The sequence below is a fragment of the Xenopus tropicalis genome, chromosome 6 (genome assembly GCF_000004195.4).
Source record: "Xenopus tropicalis strain Nigerian chromosome 6, UCB_Xtro_10.0, whole genome shotgun sequence".
In the NCBI taxonomy this organism is placed as follows: domain Eukaryota; kingdom Metazoa; phylum Chordata; class Amphibia; order Anura; family Pipidae; genus Xenopus; species Xenopus tropicalis.
In genome coordinates this window covers 53,701,519-53,718,363 of record NC_030682.2, presented here as the reverse complement: position 1 = coordinate 53,718,363, position 16,845 = coordinate 53,701,519, and the positions used below count along the sequence as shown (strand labels likewise).

Genomic DNA, 16,845 nt, shown 5'->3' with positions numbered 1-16,845 from the left:
TGTACATTTTGGATTTTGTTGGGTGGCACTGCCAATGAACAGTGTGCTCTGGGAAGCGGTTGATAATCTATGCTTAGGAGTCATCAACAATCATTAAAACCTAAAAATCTACAGAGAATTAGGTTACATTTGTCAATAAAGCTAATGCTTTAGTGCTGATTATTAATCAATTCTGATGCTCTGGTTTTTATGCTGACATGTAATGTGAATCTTAATGAATTACTAATCAGTCTTGTATCTGGGATTTTATATTGTATATATAGGACATGACAGTAGACTTTAGTATGTGCTGTGAATACATACAGAATGGCTCCACCACAGGTGGAGGTATGGGTATTACCCGCAGCCGCCTAGTGCTGTAAAAAGTTCAAAATTGCAGTACTGCTTTCAAGTGATAAACACCTGTCACATGATATCAGTAGGCACTTGTAGGTAATTCCAAAGTTAAATAAGGGTTACATGTGAGTGTTTTTCCCTCTACTGGAAGTGAAATTTCTAAATCTGACAAGGTGGTGGAAGGAAGCTGCTTTATACAATTACCCATTATCCCATATTACCCATTAAACAGTCTAAAATGTACAGGTAAAAATAAACCCTCTGTGACTAAGACTTTCAGAAGCACTCCTTAGAGCTAGAACATTTTGGCCCAATTATTGGTTTCACAAACAGGCATGACTGTGTGCTATGCGTAGTACTGTTTATGAAATAAAACTATGGAGAAAAAGAGTTGAACTGGCAAACAGATGGATACAAAGAAATAATTTTCAAATGTTAAATCTGCTTTTCTCAGCCTAGTACTCAGTAATATAATAGTAGGGGAAAAGCAAGATGAAGGGTAAAAAAAAAAAAAGATTGTAGGAAAAGATATTGGTGCACTGCTAAATTCTATTCACAGAAGAAAAAATAAACTAACAATTCCAATGACAATAAGACAGGTACTTGTGTCAACAAGCACTGCTTTCACGTTTGTAAATTTGCTTTTGGTGACACGTACTTTCTTCTGTCTCCTATTCTAAATTTTACAGAATTCCACCTATTGATGTAGGAAACCTGAACTAGACGCCAACTCCAGGATTCCCACAGCAGCCTAAACTAATTGTTCATTTCTGCTTTGTAGTAGCGCCAAAGTCGTTGTAGTTGGCTTTTGGCCAACTTAGGGCTTTCACAAGTTGTTTGCTAAGCATAACACAAATGATCATTATATTGAAAACTTACTGCTTTAGCCTTTTTCTGAATGTCAACTATCTGTGAGAGAAGGTGTGTTATTTCTTCTTGTTGCCGTGCAGCATCATCTGTCTTCTTGGCCAATTCTTCTGATATACTGACAATCTGTACATTGGCATCCCCTAAAACATTTTTTGGAAAAAAATATTATCAACACCAGTCTTGGGTAAAGGTCTAAGAACTGGACTGAAAAGTTGACAATAACAATTTGATTTTTTTTTTTTTCTAAAAGTCCATGGGGTTTCACAGATTTTTTTTGCTAAGTAATTTTTAAGGTTGTTAATTCAAGTTTAATTTCAGTAAATAATTAGTTGTCCTTGGCAGTATGTTTTCTGTAGTAGTAAGTGCCTTTCAGCAGGTTGCAGACTCCCGTGGGGGGAAGAGGAGCGAGAAGAGCAGGAACAGACTGGCTGTGACATCGCAAAGCCCCCCACTCTATGCATATTCACTGCAATTTAAGTAGCTTAGGCTGCCATACCAACATCTATCAGGGCCAGCAGCTCGGAGCCACATACTGAAGAGTCTAAACCGGAAGCTGGCAAAAGGTCTGGGTAGAGCACAGTTTTTAAGCAGTTATGGACATATTTGAACCCAAAGGTATTAAAATAAAAGCACTTTCTTCTATTTTACATGGTTACTGCATTGTAAATATTTATGGTATATATCCCCTTTAAATAGAGACTTTTTTTTTTTTAATAGTTTTCTGTTTTTTATTATTCCTTTTATCTCTAATACAAGGGTTGGGGATTGTGCTAAGATGTCTGAAAAGTATGCTTTAACTAAGATAGCCTGAGCTGTGATGTAATTTCCTTTACTTCCCCTTAAGAAGCTGATTTTGATGTTATAGTGTGAAACACATGCCCATGGCTTGAGAAAGGTGCTAGATTGCACTGAAACGTTGCTGATTGCTTGGGCTTTGTAAAATGAATCTTTCTATATCTTAATTGTATTTGTACTACGCATGCTGGATTACACATATTATAATACACAATTATGTTATAGAAATTGTTAAGGCAGCTGAAGAAACAAACTGTTTGGAATATGATTACACTTAGTCAACTGGAACACCGGAAGAACAACACACATTCCTGCACTACTTAGTAGTGGTGAGCGAATCTGCCCTGTTTCGCCTAAAAAATGGCAAAACTATGGAAAATTTAGCAAAACGCGGGAGCGGGCGCCTTCTTTAAAACTACCCTCCCAAACCCACTCTTGCGTGTGTGGTGCAACTTAATTTGTGCTTAAGAGCGCTCCTCCACCAATCTCTGCTGGCGTGTACCTTAATATACTGACGCGGTCTCCTCTAATCACGTTGGCGCTGTGACACATGCGCAGTAGGGGTTGGCGGGCCTATAAGCCGTCATTCAAATGGCAGAGACAGAGAGAGCTGGCGCGTCAAGAAAAGTGGAGAGAAAATATAAGCAGGAGAAACCTGGGAGTTATGGCGCTTGCTGCTGCACAGGTAGAGATGATTTGGGGGCAATATATGATTTTTTGGCTGCTGCCTGCTGGCATACGTACAGACTGTGGGCAAATTGGGTAATATATAGTGTTGGATTCTGCTGCCACAGGGACAGATGGGGGCAATAATATGGCTGCTGGCATAGGTACATGGGGCAATAATATGGCTGCTGACACAGGTACATGGGGAAATATGGCTGCTGGCACAGGTACATGGGGCAATAATATGGCTGCTGGCACAGGTACATGGGGCAATAATATGGCTGCTGGCACAGGTACATGGGGCAATAATATGGCTGCTGGCACAGGTACATGAGGCAATAATATGGCTGCTAGCACAGGTACATGGGGCAATAATATGGCTGCTGGCACAGGTACATGGGGAAATATGGCTGCTGGCACAGGTACATGGGGCAATAATATGGCTGCTGGCACAGGTACATGGGGAAATATGGCTGCTGGCACAGGTACATGGGGCAATAATATGGCTGCTGGCACAGGCACATGAGGCAATAATATGGCTGCTGGCACAGGTACGTGGGGCAATATGATGGCTGCTAGCACAGGTACATGGGGCAATATGATGGCTGCTAGCACAGGTACATGGGGCAATATGGCTGCTGGCACAGGTACATGGGGAAATAATATGGTTGCTAGCACAGGTAAATGGTGGCAATAATATAGCTTCTGGCTTAGGTACATGGGGCATTATGATGGCTGCTAGCACAGGTAAATGGTGGCAATATGATGGCTGCTGGCACAGGTACATGGGGCAATAATATAGCTGCTGGCTCAGGTACATGGGGCAATATGATGGCTGCTAGCACAGGTAAATGGTGGCAATATGATGGCTGCTGGCACAGGTACATGGGGGCAATATGATGGCTGCTGGCACAGGTACATAGAGCAATTTGATGGCTGCTGGCACAGGTACATAGGGCAATATGATGGCTGCTGGCACAGGTACATGGGGCAATATGATGGCAATAAAATGGCTGCTGGCAGCCTGGCACAAGTACATGGGGGCAAACAGGAAGGGGGGGGGCAAATGATGGCAAAAAGGCACATTTATTAGTGCTATCTGACTATATGGGCCTTGGTTGGGGCAATATGTGTGACTGCGCTGTGACTGGGGACTGCTGTGCTGAAACTGATAAGAGTTACGTGGACTGCTGTTTCATGTGTGCTGTGATTATTTGGTTGTAAGTTTGGGCTGATGTGCTGCCTGTGACTGTGTGTGATTTATTATAATTGTTATAATACAGTATGTCTACCATTAAGCAATACCCTTTTCTGGTTGCTGCCCCAGACTGACAGTTACAAAATTTCTGCTCTAAACTTTTCTTTATTTTTCTCTTATACTATCTATAGTCTAATCTGCAATCAGTGTATTTATTATCATTTGTTTTCATAACTATCAATAACATATATATTAAGAAAACATGAGAAAAAACATGAAATAGTGACGTACGTAGTTCTTTGACACAGTCATTCACAAGTTGTTGCTCCTTTTCTTCATATGTGATTGTTTCAGTTTTCAAGTGGCAAGCCTGTTAAGGAAATAGAGCACCATTTAAAAACGTGAGGTATTTTGAATACAATATGAAGCTGCAAATTTATGAAGTTGTGTAAAAACGGGAATTGGAAAACCAAATACCCCTGTTTCAATGCGATGGTATGTCATTTAAGCTGTGTGAAGCCCCTAGGGCCTGGCACAGCACTTCCTAAGCTCCTTGGACAGGGCATTTCTTTCCTGAAGAGGAGAACCAACACAGGGAAAAGGTTGCACCTAAATTCATCAGGGGTACACAACATTTTGGCACTCAAAACTGTGTTTCCAGTGCATTTAGGCACCCATCCCCCTGAAGAAAGGACGGACCTAGCAGGTAGGATGTCTGTCTTTGTCTGTCACTTGTAAGCAGGGCATCCCCCTGAATTTCAAGGAGGATCATAAACTTAAAAAAAAAAAAAAAAAAAAAAAAACAACCCCCCCCCCAAAAAAAAACATAGGGAACTGAGAGCTGCGGAACAGATCATGTGTATCTCAAAGCAGATACAGGTATCGGACCCTTTATACGGAAACCCATTATCCAGAAAGTTCCGAATTACGGAAAGACCATCTCCCATAGACTCGATTTCAATCAAATAATTAAAATTTTTAAAAATGGTTTCCTTTTTTCTCTGTAATAAAACAATACCTTGTCAAATATTTTTTTAGTAGAATTAAGGTAGGAGATTCGTTTTACAGAAAGACCCCTTACCCGGAAAAACCCTAGGTCCCGAGCATTCTGGATAACGGGTCACATACATGTACAACATTTTTAGAACACACACAAATTACAAAGTTGTTTAATTTAGCGCTAAGAAACTATAGATGTACTTTAAAATGACTTTACATCCCCTTTAACACAATTGTTGTTCAATATTAAACATGCTTTTTCAAAAAGTCATTATGCCAGAGATATCCTTGTTACAGCTAGCATCCTCCCTGAGATTTACAGATTTACTATAGTATGCCATAGAGTAACTGTGAGGGTAATTAAAATGATTTGATGATAAATGAGTTATATGAGTGAGAGGACAATTTAACTAATTCAAAAGTTATAGTCTACAAGTAAAAAGTATACATTTTGTGAACTGGCCCTTTAATGGATGCTTTTCTTTGCCACAAGGTGTCACTGCAGGAACTGACTTACTAAAACAGTAAAGTATTCCAAGCTATACCACGGCAGCTGCAGAACTACAAATCCTGTCATACATTAATAGAAATGATTGCTCTACAACAGTGTACAGGCCAAGGCAATACATGTTATACAACTTAATCAGGGAGTGTTAACAAGCTTTTATAGAACAAAAAGATGTTTTTGGCACTAGTTTGCCAAACTGGTGATGGACATATGTCTTTTTTCAACCTAACTTACTATGTTACTATGTTAGATATTAATTGATATCTTGTTTAAGGACTACAATAGCTCAGAATTAATTAATAAACATAACACAGAGTTTACACACCTCTGAACGGAGAACAATATTCTCATCTTCAAGGTCCTTTAATTTCTTCTGCAGAGAGTCAAAATGGAAATAGTTCTGGACAGATGAGGCAGATTCATTCCTCTTCAGACTAAAGGAAATGATGAATTTTTAAAATATATTATATAACACTTACACAGAGACAATAAATAAGAATCATCTAGTAAGAAAATAGTTAAACTAAAAGCTTTTTCACAAAAAACAAGTATAAAAAATGTTTCCCTTGACATATATTTTCTTTCAAATACCAGCAATTTTCAGTGTCAAAAGCTACTAAAATTGCTCCATAAGAGTCAAAAGAAAAATACTAAGCACAGTAACATCCTTTGAATCAAAATGGTAAAATATGAATACGACCAGCAAAAGCTTTATGCTTATGGCACCCATATCAGTTATCTGCCAGCACAATACTCCCTTGGGCCTGATGTAATATCAAAGAGGGGGTATCTGGTATTCTTCACCAGCTGAAACAGAATAGAAAAGCAAATAACCCCCCAAATGCTATTTGGTTGGTATAGCCAAGAAGAACAAATGTAAACATTTTGCAGTGATCCTCTGAGCTGACAATAAAAGCTGTTGAGCAGTACCTGTGGCAAACAGAAAATAATTACACAAAGGTTGGGATGACAAGGATAATGGGAAGGTTATATCATCATCATCATCATCATCATCATCATCACTGGAGTCAGTGCAGGGCCAAGCATATTTGGCTGCGCCATGGAGTATTTTAATGCCTCTAATGCTTAATTCAATAGCTCAATGCTGTACATCTAGTTACAGTGATTTTCAGTGAAGTTTTAGTTGGAAAAATGCAGCAGAGCTGCACACCTGACCATCCTGCTGTAGATTAGTTATACTGATAGGAAACACTTTCCTTAAATTTAAGAATGCATATTATTTGTGAGGATATATTTTAGTTATAAATTACTACTGTTCAGGTAAGTTAGTATTTAATTTTGCAGTGTGTCCTTCCAACCACTTCCTGTTGGCTAGGGTCATAGAGAACATGGCAACCAGAAACGAGTTTAAATACCAGACTGGAGGTCTGTATTTAAAAGACCACAAAAAGCCCAAGACTGATTACAAAAAATCTTAGAATAGAATTGTCAATAACATATCTCATTTTAATTTCAAGCTCAACATTTCCTTTATGGGTCTAGGAATACACCTGAAATTTCACTACTGTATGCCTCAGGTTCAGTGATTCACATTCATCAATAAGGGAGTAGACTGATAGTGGTATTAGGACTTCAGTCTCCTGGCACTCCCAGACAGGGTCATTTAAATCTCTGAGTGATAAACAATGAAATCACCTGCAGTCTAACTTGTTTGTGTTCTATATAGCAAGCAAGGCTAAACTTTTACAGCTGAACTTTGTACATGAGTTTCCTTGGAAAGTTCAGTTAACAGCATTGCCAACTATGCTATGTTTTCCCTGGTCAACTAGAAATAAGATAATTTGCCTGCCTATTAGATCATCAGTGGCTATAGATAAGAACAATCTGTGAAAAGGTCAGCCTTTGATTAACCTCTTCATCCTTGTGTATGTTATTATAACCAAGCTGAAAACTAGGTAACAGTATATAACCAGCCTTAAGGGCTCTGGCACACGGGGAGATTAGTTGCCCGCGACAAATCTTCCTGTTTGCGGGCGAATAATCTCCCCGGGTTGCCATCCCACCGGCGAAAAAGTGCGGCGGCGTGATTTCAGTGAAATCATGGAAGTTTCCTCTCAAGGCAACTTCCGCAATTTCACTGAAATTGCGCCGCCGCGTATGCCATCCTACCGGCGATTTACATTTTCACCCGTGGGATGGCATTTCGGGGAGATAAATCGCCCGCGAACAGGGAGATTTGTCGCGAGCGACTAATCTCCCCGTGTGCCAGAGCCCTAATTCAGAATCATGTGTAGCTATTATAGCCAAGTAGTACCCATTTACCCAACAGCCAATTCAACCCTTTGGTGTCTTGGTCATTAACTGCTCTTAAAGGAGAAGGAAAGTCAAAGTCACTTGGGGGTGCCAAAATGTTAGGCACCCCCAAGTGACTTCAATAGCCTTACCTTTTACCCCGGGCTGGTGCTCTTTTTCCGAGAGAACAGCACCAGCCCGGGGTAGCTGCCAGCGCTTCCTCCTTCCTGTAGCGACGCACGCGCATGCGCAGTAGAGTGAAGAGCCGAACTTTAACAGAGAAGTAGGCTTTTCACTCTACTGCGCATGCGCCTGTCCCAGACAAACAGCAGCGCGCATGCGAGTGAAAAGCCGACTTCTCGGGGTACAAGGTAAGCGATTAAAGTCACTTAGAGGTGCATAATATTTTGGCAACCCCAAGTGACTTTGCCTTTCCTTCTCCTTTAAGTTTAAAAAAAATAAAAAAAATAAATAATAATAATATACTTACACTAGATCTGAATTCATGAAATATTCTTATTAAATACTTTGTTCTTTACATAGATGAATGTGCTGACAACAAAATCACACAGAAATTATCAATGGAAATCAAATTTATCAACCCATGGAGGTCTGGATTTGGAGTCACACCCAAAATTAAAGTGGAAAAAAACACTACAGGCTGATCCAACTTTGATGTAATGTCCTTAAAACAAGTCAAAATGAGGCTCAGTAGTGTGGCCTCCACGTGCCTGTATGAACTCACTACAATGCCTGGGCATGCTCCTGATGAGGTGGCGGATGGTCTCCTGAGGGATCTCCTCCCAGACCTGGACTAAAGCATCCACCAACTCCTGGACAGTATGTGGTGCAATGTGGCGTTGGTGGATGGAGCAAGACATGATGTCCCAGATGTGCTCAATTGGATTCACGTCTGGGGAACGGGCGGGCCAGTCTATAGCATCAATGCCTTTGTCTTGCAGGAACTGCTGACACACTCTAGCCACATGAGGTCTAGCATTGTCTTGCATTAGGAGGAACCCACGGCCAACCGCACCAGCATATGGTCTCACCAAACCGGTCATGCTGGAGGATGTTGCAGGCAGCAGAACATTCTCCACGGCGTCTCCAGACTGTCATATGTGCTCAGTGTGAACCTGCTTTCATCTGTGAAGAACACAGGGCACCAGTGGCGAGTTTGCCAATCTTGGTGTTCTCTGGCAAATGCCAAATGTCCTGCACGGTGTTGGGCTGTAAGCACAACCCCCACCTGTGGACGTCGGGCCCTCATACCACCCTCATGGAGTCTGTTTCTGAATGTTTAAGCAGACACATGCACATTTGTGGCCTGCTGGAGGTCATTTTGCAGGGCTCTGGCAGTGCTCCTCCTGTTCCTCCTTGCACAAAGGTGGAGGTATCGGTCCTGCTGGCCCTATAGATTATATATAAGATGGAGCTACTACTGCCGGGTATGGAGAAGGAGGAGCCCAGCTGAAGATTAGAAATGCAAGTGACCTGCAATATTTACTAATAAAACATTTTGTTTTTTCCCCCTTACACCATAAAGAAAATATGGGCAAAAAAAAAAAATGACTTCAGTCTCAGCAGCTCTAAATACCTGTAACTGGTAACCTTACACAGAATAAATGAACAGCATATAGTGGATAAGAGACCCAGCTGCAGATAACAATTACATTTACCTTATAAGCTACTGTATTGGGGAAGTAACGTAGATTAACATTGGAACATGTAATTCCTTCCCTGTTCTTTTTGTTTGAACAACCTCTTTCACTTTCTACAAAGTGCCAACAACAAACTAGAAGGAATTCGGTTTATCTGAAACAACTATTGACCTTACATTAAAGATGTCAGAGGGTTGCCTGCATGGCACAAGTCTTTATCCATGGACTTACGGTGTAGAGCAGATGGATTCCGGCTCGCTCTCCTCTGCTGCACTTGTATAAAACTGAAGCAGCTCATCTTTCATGGACAGCTCATGACGCAGCTGTGAAACCTAAGGAAACACAAACAGACAACATCATCATGCCCCAGTTCTCAAGAATATACACAATAGTGCAAACACGTGCATGTTCATCTAAAAGCACAGCAGTGAGCCATAAGTACCTACCTGCAAGCAAATGTGGAAAATAAACTCAAGGTTGCAGGTGTAAAATAGAATGAATCAGATGATTCCTGAATATCAGGATAACAGAGAAGACTACAAAAGGCAAATTACATTGATTTTCAGCAATGGAATATTTTATACATTGGTCATGCAATGCAGCAAGCTGCAGATCATAAATATAAAGGTATTGGTTGCAGTAATTATTTTATTAGTTTGAAATTGAAAATGTAATTATAAATGGAACTGGTGCCTGCAAAATTAAAGCAGGAAGTATTGCAGCCTACAGAATGTCTGTGCTTTTTATTAGAAGACAACGAGCAGGCTATTCCGCCCAGTTACACTAGCCACCTTTAAAGAAACACACAAATTAATTATATATTATATAGAAAAAGAAAATATGCTTATTGTTACTAAGGAAACTGCTGTATAATGACAATGGCATACTTTTTTATACAGCCATTTATTAACAAATATCACACACCCATGTCATTGCAGGTGTGTCTATCTAAACAAAATACTAATATAAAACAGACACCATATATAAATGGGCCTTCTTTGCCATTCCTTTTAACGTTTGCTTTCAGAAAGATAAACAGTGTAATATGCAAACAGCAGCCTGGCTGGTTTCATAAAACAAACATACATTTTGTTCAGGCTTTTTAACCCTTTGATTGCTAATGAGTTGGTTTTGGGTTATTTAACCCATGAAGGATTTCTTAAGATGACACAGATACTGGGTGCATCTACATTTTAATACCTCTTTTAGTTAGAACAATTTTTTTTGTTTATCATAAGATGCAACAGGTAATGTACAAACACATAATTTGTAAAGGTTTCAAGGACTAATTTATTTCATATTAAAAATTAGGTTTGGTGACCATTACTGTTTAAATAAGTTATATATTCTGATGATTTAAATGCAGAGGATTTTATTTCCCATTATTGTCGCTGGATGTCATATTAAGTTTATGAAACGGTTACCTACACCTGCTTCACCCATTTCTATAAACTTCTCCTAATTTATAGTATAAAGCAGTGCTGTCCAACTGGCGGCCCGCGGGCCGCATGCGGCCCGCGACCCCCCTCTGTGTGGCCCCCCACCTGTCTGGCTGCTTTGATGGCTTACTCCTGTGTAAGCTTTAAATGGTATCAATACTGTGATTAACTGCCCCCCCTGCATGGTTCTCACCTCAGATTCAGGCTGTAATCAGGCTGTATTGTTTAAATATGTAATCCCCTGTGTTTTTCACACCTTTTAATACCTGCATTGTTCTACCCCCTGCAGTGTTCACACCTCAGTCTCAGGCTGTAATCACCCCCATTGTTCCCCTGTTCACACCTCAGGAGCAGTAGAAACCCACAAATAATCCCTGCATACTACAAAAAGAACATATACTGAGGTGGTACTGCAATTAAAACGTTTTTTAATATATAGTTATTGTGCAGACTGTAGGAGCAGTGCCAGCATTGTGTCACTGTAGGCTGCCATACACAGGCAGCATAGGGCAAGCAGAGTATGGCACACACAGGCAGGGTAGGGAAGGCAGAGTATGGCACACACAGGCAGAGTAGGGCAGGCAGAGTATGGCACACACAGGCCAAGTTTGGCACAAACCAGCCAAGAATGGCACACACAGTGAAAGTATGGCACACGCAGGCAGGGTAGGGAAGGCAGAGTATGGCACACAGGCAGGGTAGGGCAGGCAGAGTATGGCACACACATAGGCCAAGTATGGCACAAACCAGCCAAGAATGGCACACACAGTGAAAGTATGGCACGCAGGCAGGGTAGGGCAGGCAGAGTATGGCACACACAGGCAGGATAGGGAAGGCAGAGTATGGCACACACAAAGGCAGGGTAGGGCAGGCAGAGTATGGCACACAGGCAGGGTAGGGAAGGCAGAGTATGGCACACAGGCATGGTAGGGAAGGCAGAGTGTGGCAGATTTTTGCTGTACTACAACCATTAATATGGGTATGGTCATGTGATAACATGGGTGTGGTTTCAAGTGGGTGCGGTTTTAAAAAGGGGAGTGGTCGAAACTGGCCATTATCGGCCCTCCACCACGTAGGTCGGAAAAATTCCGGCCCTCGGTACAACAGAAGTTGGACAGCACTGGTATAAAGCATGACAGGGCCAAAGCCAGCAAGTAAAAACGCTCACACACCAATACTAATTTGTCCGCTAGAATCTGACCTCAGATGGCAGCAGGCTGTCCCATTTTTATTCACCAGTGCAGTATTCGGAGACTCCAAATCAGCTTTATTACCAGAACTGCTGAAAGAGCTATAATATTAACTGTAAAATTAGGGGTCACAAAGGAAAGGTGAAACACCGAAGTGAGAAGAAAGAGACAGAACCAAAGAGCACATTTAGGGGCTGATTTACTAAGACACGATTTCGAATCCGAATTGGAAAAATTCCGATTGGAAACGAACATTTTGCGACTTTTTCGTATTTTTTGCGATTTTTTCGGCGTCTTTACGTTTTTTGCGTAAAAACGCGAGTTTTTCGGCTTCTTTATGATTTTTGCGTAAAAACGCGAGTTTTTCGGCGTCTTTACGATTTTTGCGTAAAAACGCAAGTTTTTTGGCGTCTTTACGAAAGTTGCGCAAAGTCGCGATTTTTTCGTAGCGTTAACACTTGCGCGCAAAGTCGCGCCTTTTTTGTAGCGTTAAAACTTAAAAGGCGCAAGTTTTAACGCTACGAAAAAATCGCGACTTTGCGCAACTTTCGTAATGACGCCGAAAAACTCGCGTTTTTACGCAAAAATCGTAAAGACGCCGAAAAACTCGCGTTTTTACGCAAAAATCGCAAAGACGCCGAAAAAATCGCAAAATTACCGATCATTACGAAAAAAACGCAATCGGACGCATTCGGCCCGTTCGTGGGTTAGTAAATGTGCCCCTTAGATTTTACATCTAGAACAGGACTGTTCAGGAGTGGTGGCTCATATGGAAGACTGAATAAAGTGGTTGGCCTACCATAGGCCACAGGATGTAGAAAACTAGTTACGTTTATAATAGAAAGTGCACTTACTCTTGAAATTTAACTGGAAATGGGCAGTGACACTAGATGGCTGTCTGATGACTCTTGCACTCAAATGAGAGGGCATGCAACAAAATAAGATCACTGCTAAAGTTTTAATTAGATGTATGAAAAAAAAAAATTCTCTGATGATTCTTTCAGAAGTGTTATCTTATAGTTTAAGTTATCTAGAGCTTGGCAAAGGAAAGGGAAGATGTTAACCCAACATAAGTAGAGCCAATCTTGCAGGCTACAAAGTTGACATAATGGCAATAAAGAACACTTCTGGAAAAGATTTTTAATAACAACTGCCAAATATAGTGCCTGTTGGCCAATCATGGATTTTGTTTGTTACTTTAATAAATGAATGAATAAATAAATAAATGGCCTATGCTCATTTAGGATTGCCGTTTTGGCACTAGTGATGCTAATAATAAATATGCTATTAAAATTAAAGATGAAAAAAAAAAGAAAGGGTAATATTTTTAGTTAGAAAGTTAGTACACAGTAAGGCAGAAAACTAAGGTAAATGGGATTTTAAGTGAGCCATCCACACTGGACAAAAACTGAGTGGCCCTCCTGTCTTCAAGATTGAAAGTTAAAGGAGAAGGAAAAGCTAAGTCACTTGGGGGTGCCAAAATGTTAGGCACCCCCCAAGTGACTTGAATCGCTTACCTTCTACCCCGGGCTGGTGTCCCTGTATGGAAAGAACAGCACCAGCCTGGGGTAGCTGCAATGCTTCCTCCTTCCTTCTTCGTTGCGCGCGCAAATGCAGTAGAGTGAAAAACCAAACTTTAACAGAGAAGTTGGCTTTTTCACTCTACTGCGCATGCGCTGAACTTGGAGTCGCAGCGAAACGAAGGCGGAAGGAGGAAGTGCATCGCCCCAGGTGCCCCGGGCTGGTGCGGTTTTCTCCTAACAGGGGCACCAGCCCAGGTGTTAATGGAGTTCTTATGGCCATTTCTGCAGTCATCTTACTGGCAAGTCTGGGATTAATGCAGTGCTGATAGGCCATTTATACAGTGATCTTACTAGCATGAAATGCAGGTGCCACAGTGTATTGTGGGCCACAATATCTCATGAAAAATGCAATTTGTGTTCTTTCCTTTTTTTTTTTTTTTTTTTATTTTTTTTTTTTAAGAAAACTATAGCCATGCACACATCTACATCCAAAACAAATCTTGCTAAAATCTGAAATCATAAAGTCTTTTCCAAATTATGCAAAACAAGCTGCCGTTAGACTGGTCATACTGGTGAGCAAAGCTAAATGTGAAAGGATGTTTTCACCAATGAATCAAAGAACACTAAAGCGAATGCCACACGGTGCTGATTTTGAGTCTGCAGATAGATGCAGGCCGAGAATCAGCCCCTATACTGGATTAAGCCTTTCCCTGTGCCTGCACCTGGGTGTACAAGGACCAGATTTCGTTAACAAAACACAGAAGTATGCATTTTGGCACTGAAATCCACTTCACGTGCCTTCGCCCAGGCCAACGCAACGGCTCCAGGTGCAGAGAAAGACTAATGCCATCACAGAGGCCAATTCTCGTCCTCCATTTATCCACAGTTAGAGAATCAGCCATGTGTGGCATTAGCTTAAAACTAAGTAATCTCATGTAGATTTTTTTTGGAGTGACCAGATCCAAGTGCATTTGATTTTGACAAAGCAGAGTACTACAAGGCGTACCCCTTAGTTTTCTCATTCATTATATAATACTGCCACATTACATATTTTACCCCCACCTGGCCCGAAATTTTTTATTGAAAGGACAGTAGTGCCCTTTGTATCTTGCTTATGACTGCATTGTTTGTGCATTACAAGCAATTTGCCTTAGATGGCCTAATTTGTTTAAACTTGAATTACAGCTCCTATTACTATAACATCAGCTTTTTCCAAATAACTACAGAAACTAGTAATCATTTGGTTGCTCTATTAAAGGGGAATTAAACAAAAAACAATGAATTGATGTAAACATACTCAGGGGCTTCTCTGGGCAATTCTGGGCATTAAGCATTTTACGGTCACTGACACTCTAGACCTTCAAAAAATGTTTTAAAAAAAAAACCTGTTGTGCCAAGACTGCTGTTATCTGATATTGCTTATATTGCATAAACCACTTAAAAGGAAATATTACTTTTGCTTTTGCAATATTGTTTAAAAAGTCATAACTAGGAGTTAAGCAAATGGTGTTTTCAATAGCAATTACATTTACAAATAACTTTTAATGCACTAATATTTTTTTAATACATTTATATCAGAAAGTTATACATAAAATTATGTTTCCTTTTATAAGGCAAAAAAATTTTTTTTTTTGGGTAGCCATGTCCTTTAAAATAAGTTGCAAAAGTGCTCAGAGGACCAATCAGAATCAGTTAACACTAATTAATTTTCTTGATCTTAACAGGGTGTTAGCATGAGCTCTAGATTTTTGTTACTAGATTCTTACCTCTTCTTTGATGTGTTCTACTTGTTCCTCAAGATATTCATTCCTTTCAGTTAATGCTTTATTCTTCTTCAGCAAAGACTGGCCAATGCGAGCAGCTAATTCTAGATCCCGTTCTTTCTTTAAAGACCAAGAACAAAAGAAGTTTACATTAAAATATTTAAGCAATTACATTTCTTGTAAAGGAATGGCAGCAAATTGTCCCTGTGAAAACAGAACAGCAGGTGTATACAAAGCACAGATGAGTAAAAAATAAATAAATATCTATAAAATATCTTAATTCAGTAATATGTACTTTTCATAATACCCCTTTTTCTTTGATGGAGCTCTGCAATGAGGATATGTATGTGTGCCGGTATGATGTTAATAAAGGCATATGCCCACAGACCCACAACTTAATTTAGGTCAAAGGCACAGAGCCTCAGAAATCAGAGGCCCCATATGACTTAGCTGGCATGTCCAACACACTAAGGGGCTTGTGTTCTTTGCTCTCTGCCCAACCAGACCCTTTTTGGTGGTGGTCCTCTCTAAGGGCAGTGACACATGAGAGATTAGTTGTCGCGGGCGACTAATCTCCCTGCAATGCCATTCCACCGGCTAGAATGTAAATCATCAAAAGTCGTCTAAAGTTAAAGTCCTCTCAAGGTAACTTCGGCAAATCGCGGCACCGGCGATTTACATTCTAGCCGGTAGGATGGCACTGCGGGGAGATTAGTTGACCGCGACAACGAAGATTTGACGCGTGGCAACTAATCTCCCCGTGTGTCACTGCCGTAATACATAGAAAGGAAACCTGTGTTTGAGTTAAACACTTACACGGTCCTCTCAACCCTCTCTACCTCTCCCTAACAAAATCATGTCCTCGCTAAGAAGTAAAAACAAAAATGGGAAAAAGTTCTGTTTTCAGACAACTGCATTAAATTCAATTTTTAGTTATTTTTTATTTTCAGGAACACAGGAATTCACTTACCTCTTCAAGCAGACGTGTCACAGCATCTATATCATTATATGTTTTAGTCATCTGGCCCACTCTTTCTGCACATAAAACTACAAAAAAGAAAGGGCAAATTAGACTAAAAGCATTCAATACATCAACAATATCATCTTGGTTTAAAGGACATGTCAACCCCAAAAATAATTTTCTGCTGAATTAAAGAAAACATAATTCTAAGCAACTTTCCAATATCAATTTATTAAACATTATTAGTGCTTCAAAAGTTATTTGGAAATGCAATTGCTATAGAAAGCAGCATTTGCTGAACTCCGGGTTGTACTTTTTAAACAAGTGTGACACTTGAGCCTACAGGGGGATCTGGGTCAGTGCCTTAGGGCTGCTTTCCACAGTCTTTTAGGGTAAACAAAGCAGTCACAGAAGTTGCTCTCTTAAAGGAAAAGTAACACTAAAAATTTTTAAGTAAAAAATCTATTCTACCCTGCCCCAATAAACCATTTATTATTTTGAATGCTTTATTAGAAAACACCTGCTAAAACTTGGCTTCTGGTCATTTGAAATAGGGCGTTGCAGTGATGCAGAAAAGAATCCACTATGCGACGATCGAAGAGTCTAGGATTGATCAATCGATCGTCACATAGTGGATTCTTCCCTGCATCGCCATATCGCCCTATTTCAAATGAACGGAAGCC

At 40.4% G+C, this 16,845-nt stretch overlaps 1 protein-coding gene across 9 annotated transcripts in view; it reads right to left on the bottom strand.

The window, feature by feature from the left end:
- trak1 (trafficking protein, kinesin binding 1) overlaps nt 1-16,845 on the bottom strand; it is a 128,850-nt gene that overhangs the window by 25,163 nt on the left and 86,842 nt on the right. For all 9 annotated transcript variants that reach the window (NM_001374742.1, XM_012964248.3, XM_018094525.2 and 6 more), the window contains 6 exon segments: nt 1,216-1,346; nt 4,157-4,235; nt 5,698-5,806; nt 9,518-9,618; nt 15,205-15,321; nt 16,172-16,248. In NM_001374742.1, coding sequence (NP_001361671.1) covers nt 1,216-1,346; nt 4,157-4,235; nt 5,698-5,806; nt 9,518-9,618; nt 15,205-15,321; nt 16,172-16,222 — 588 coding nt within the window. In that variant the 5' untranslated portion in view covers nt 16,223-16,248.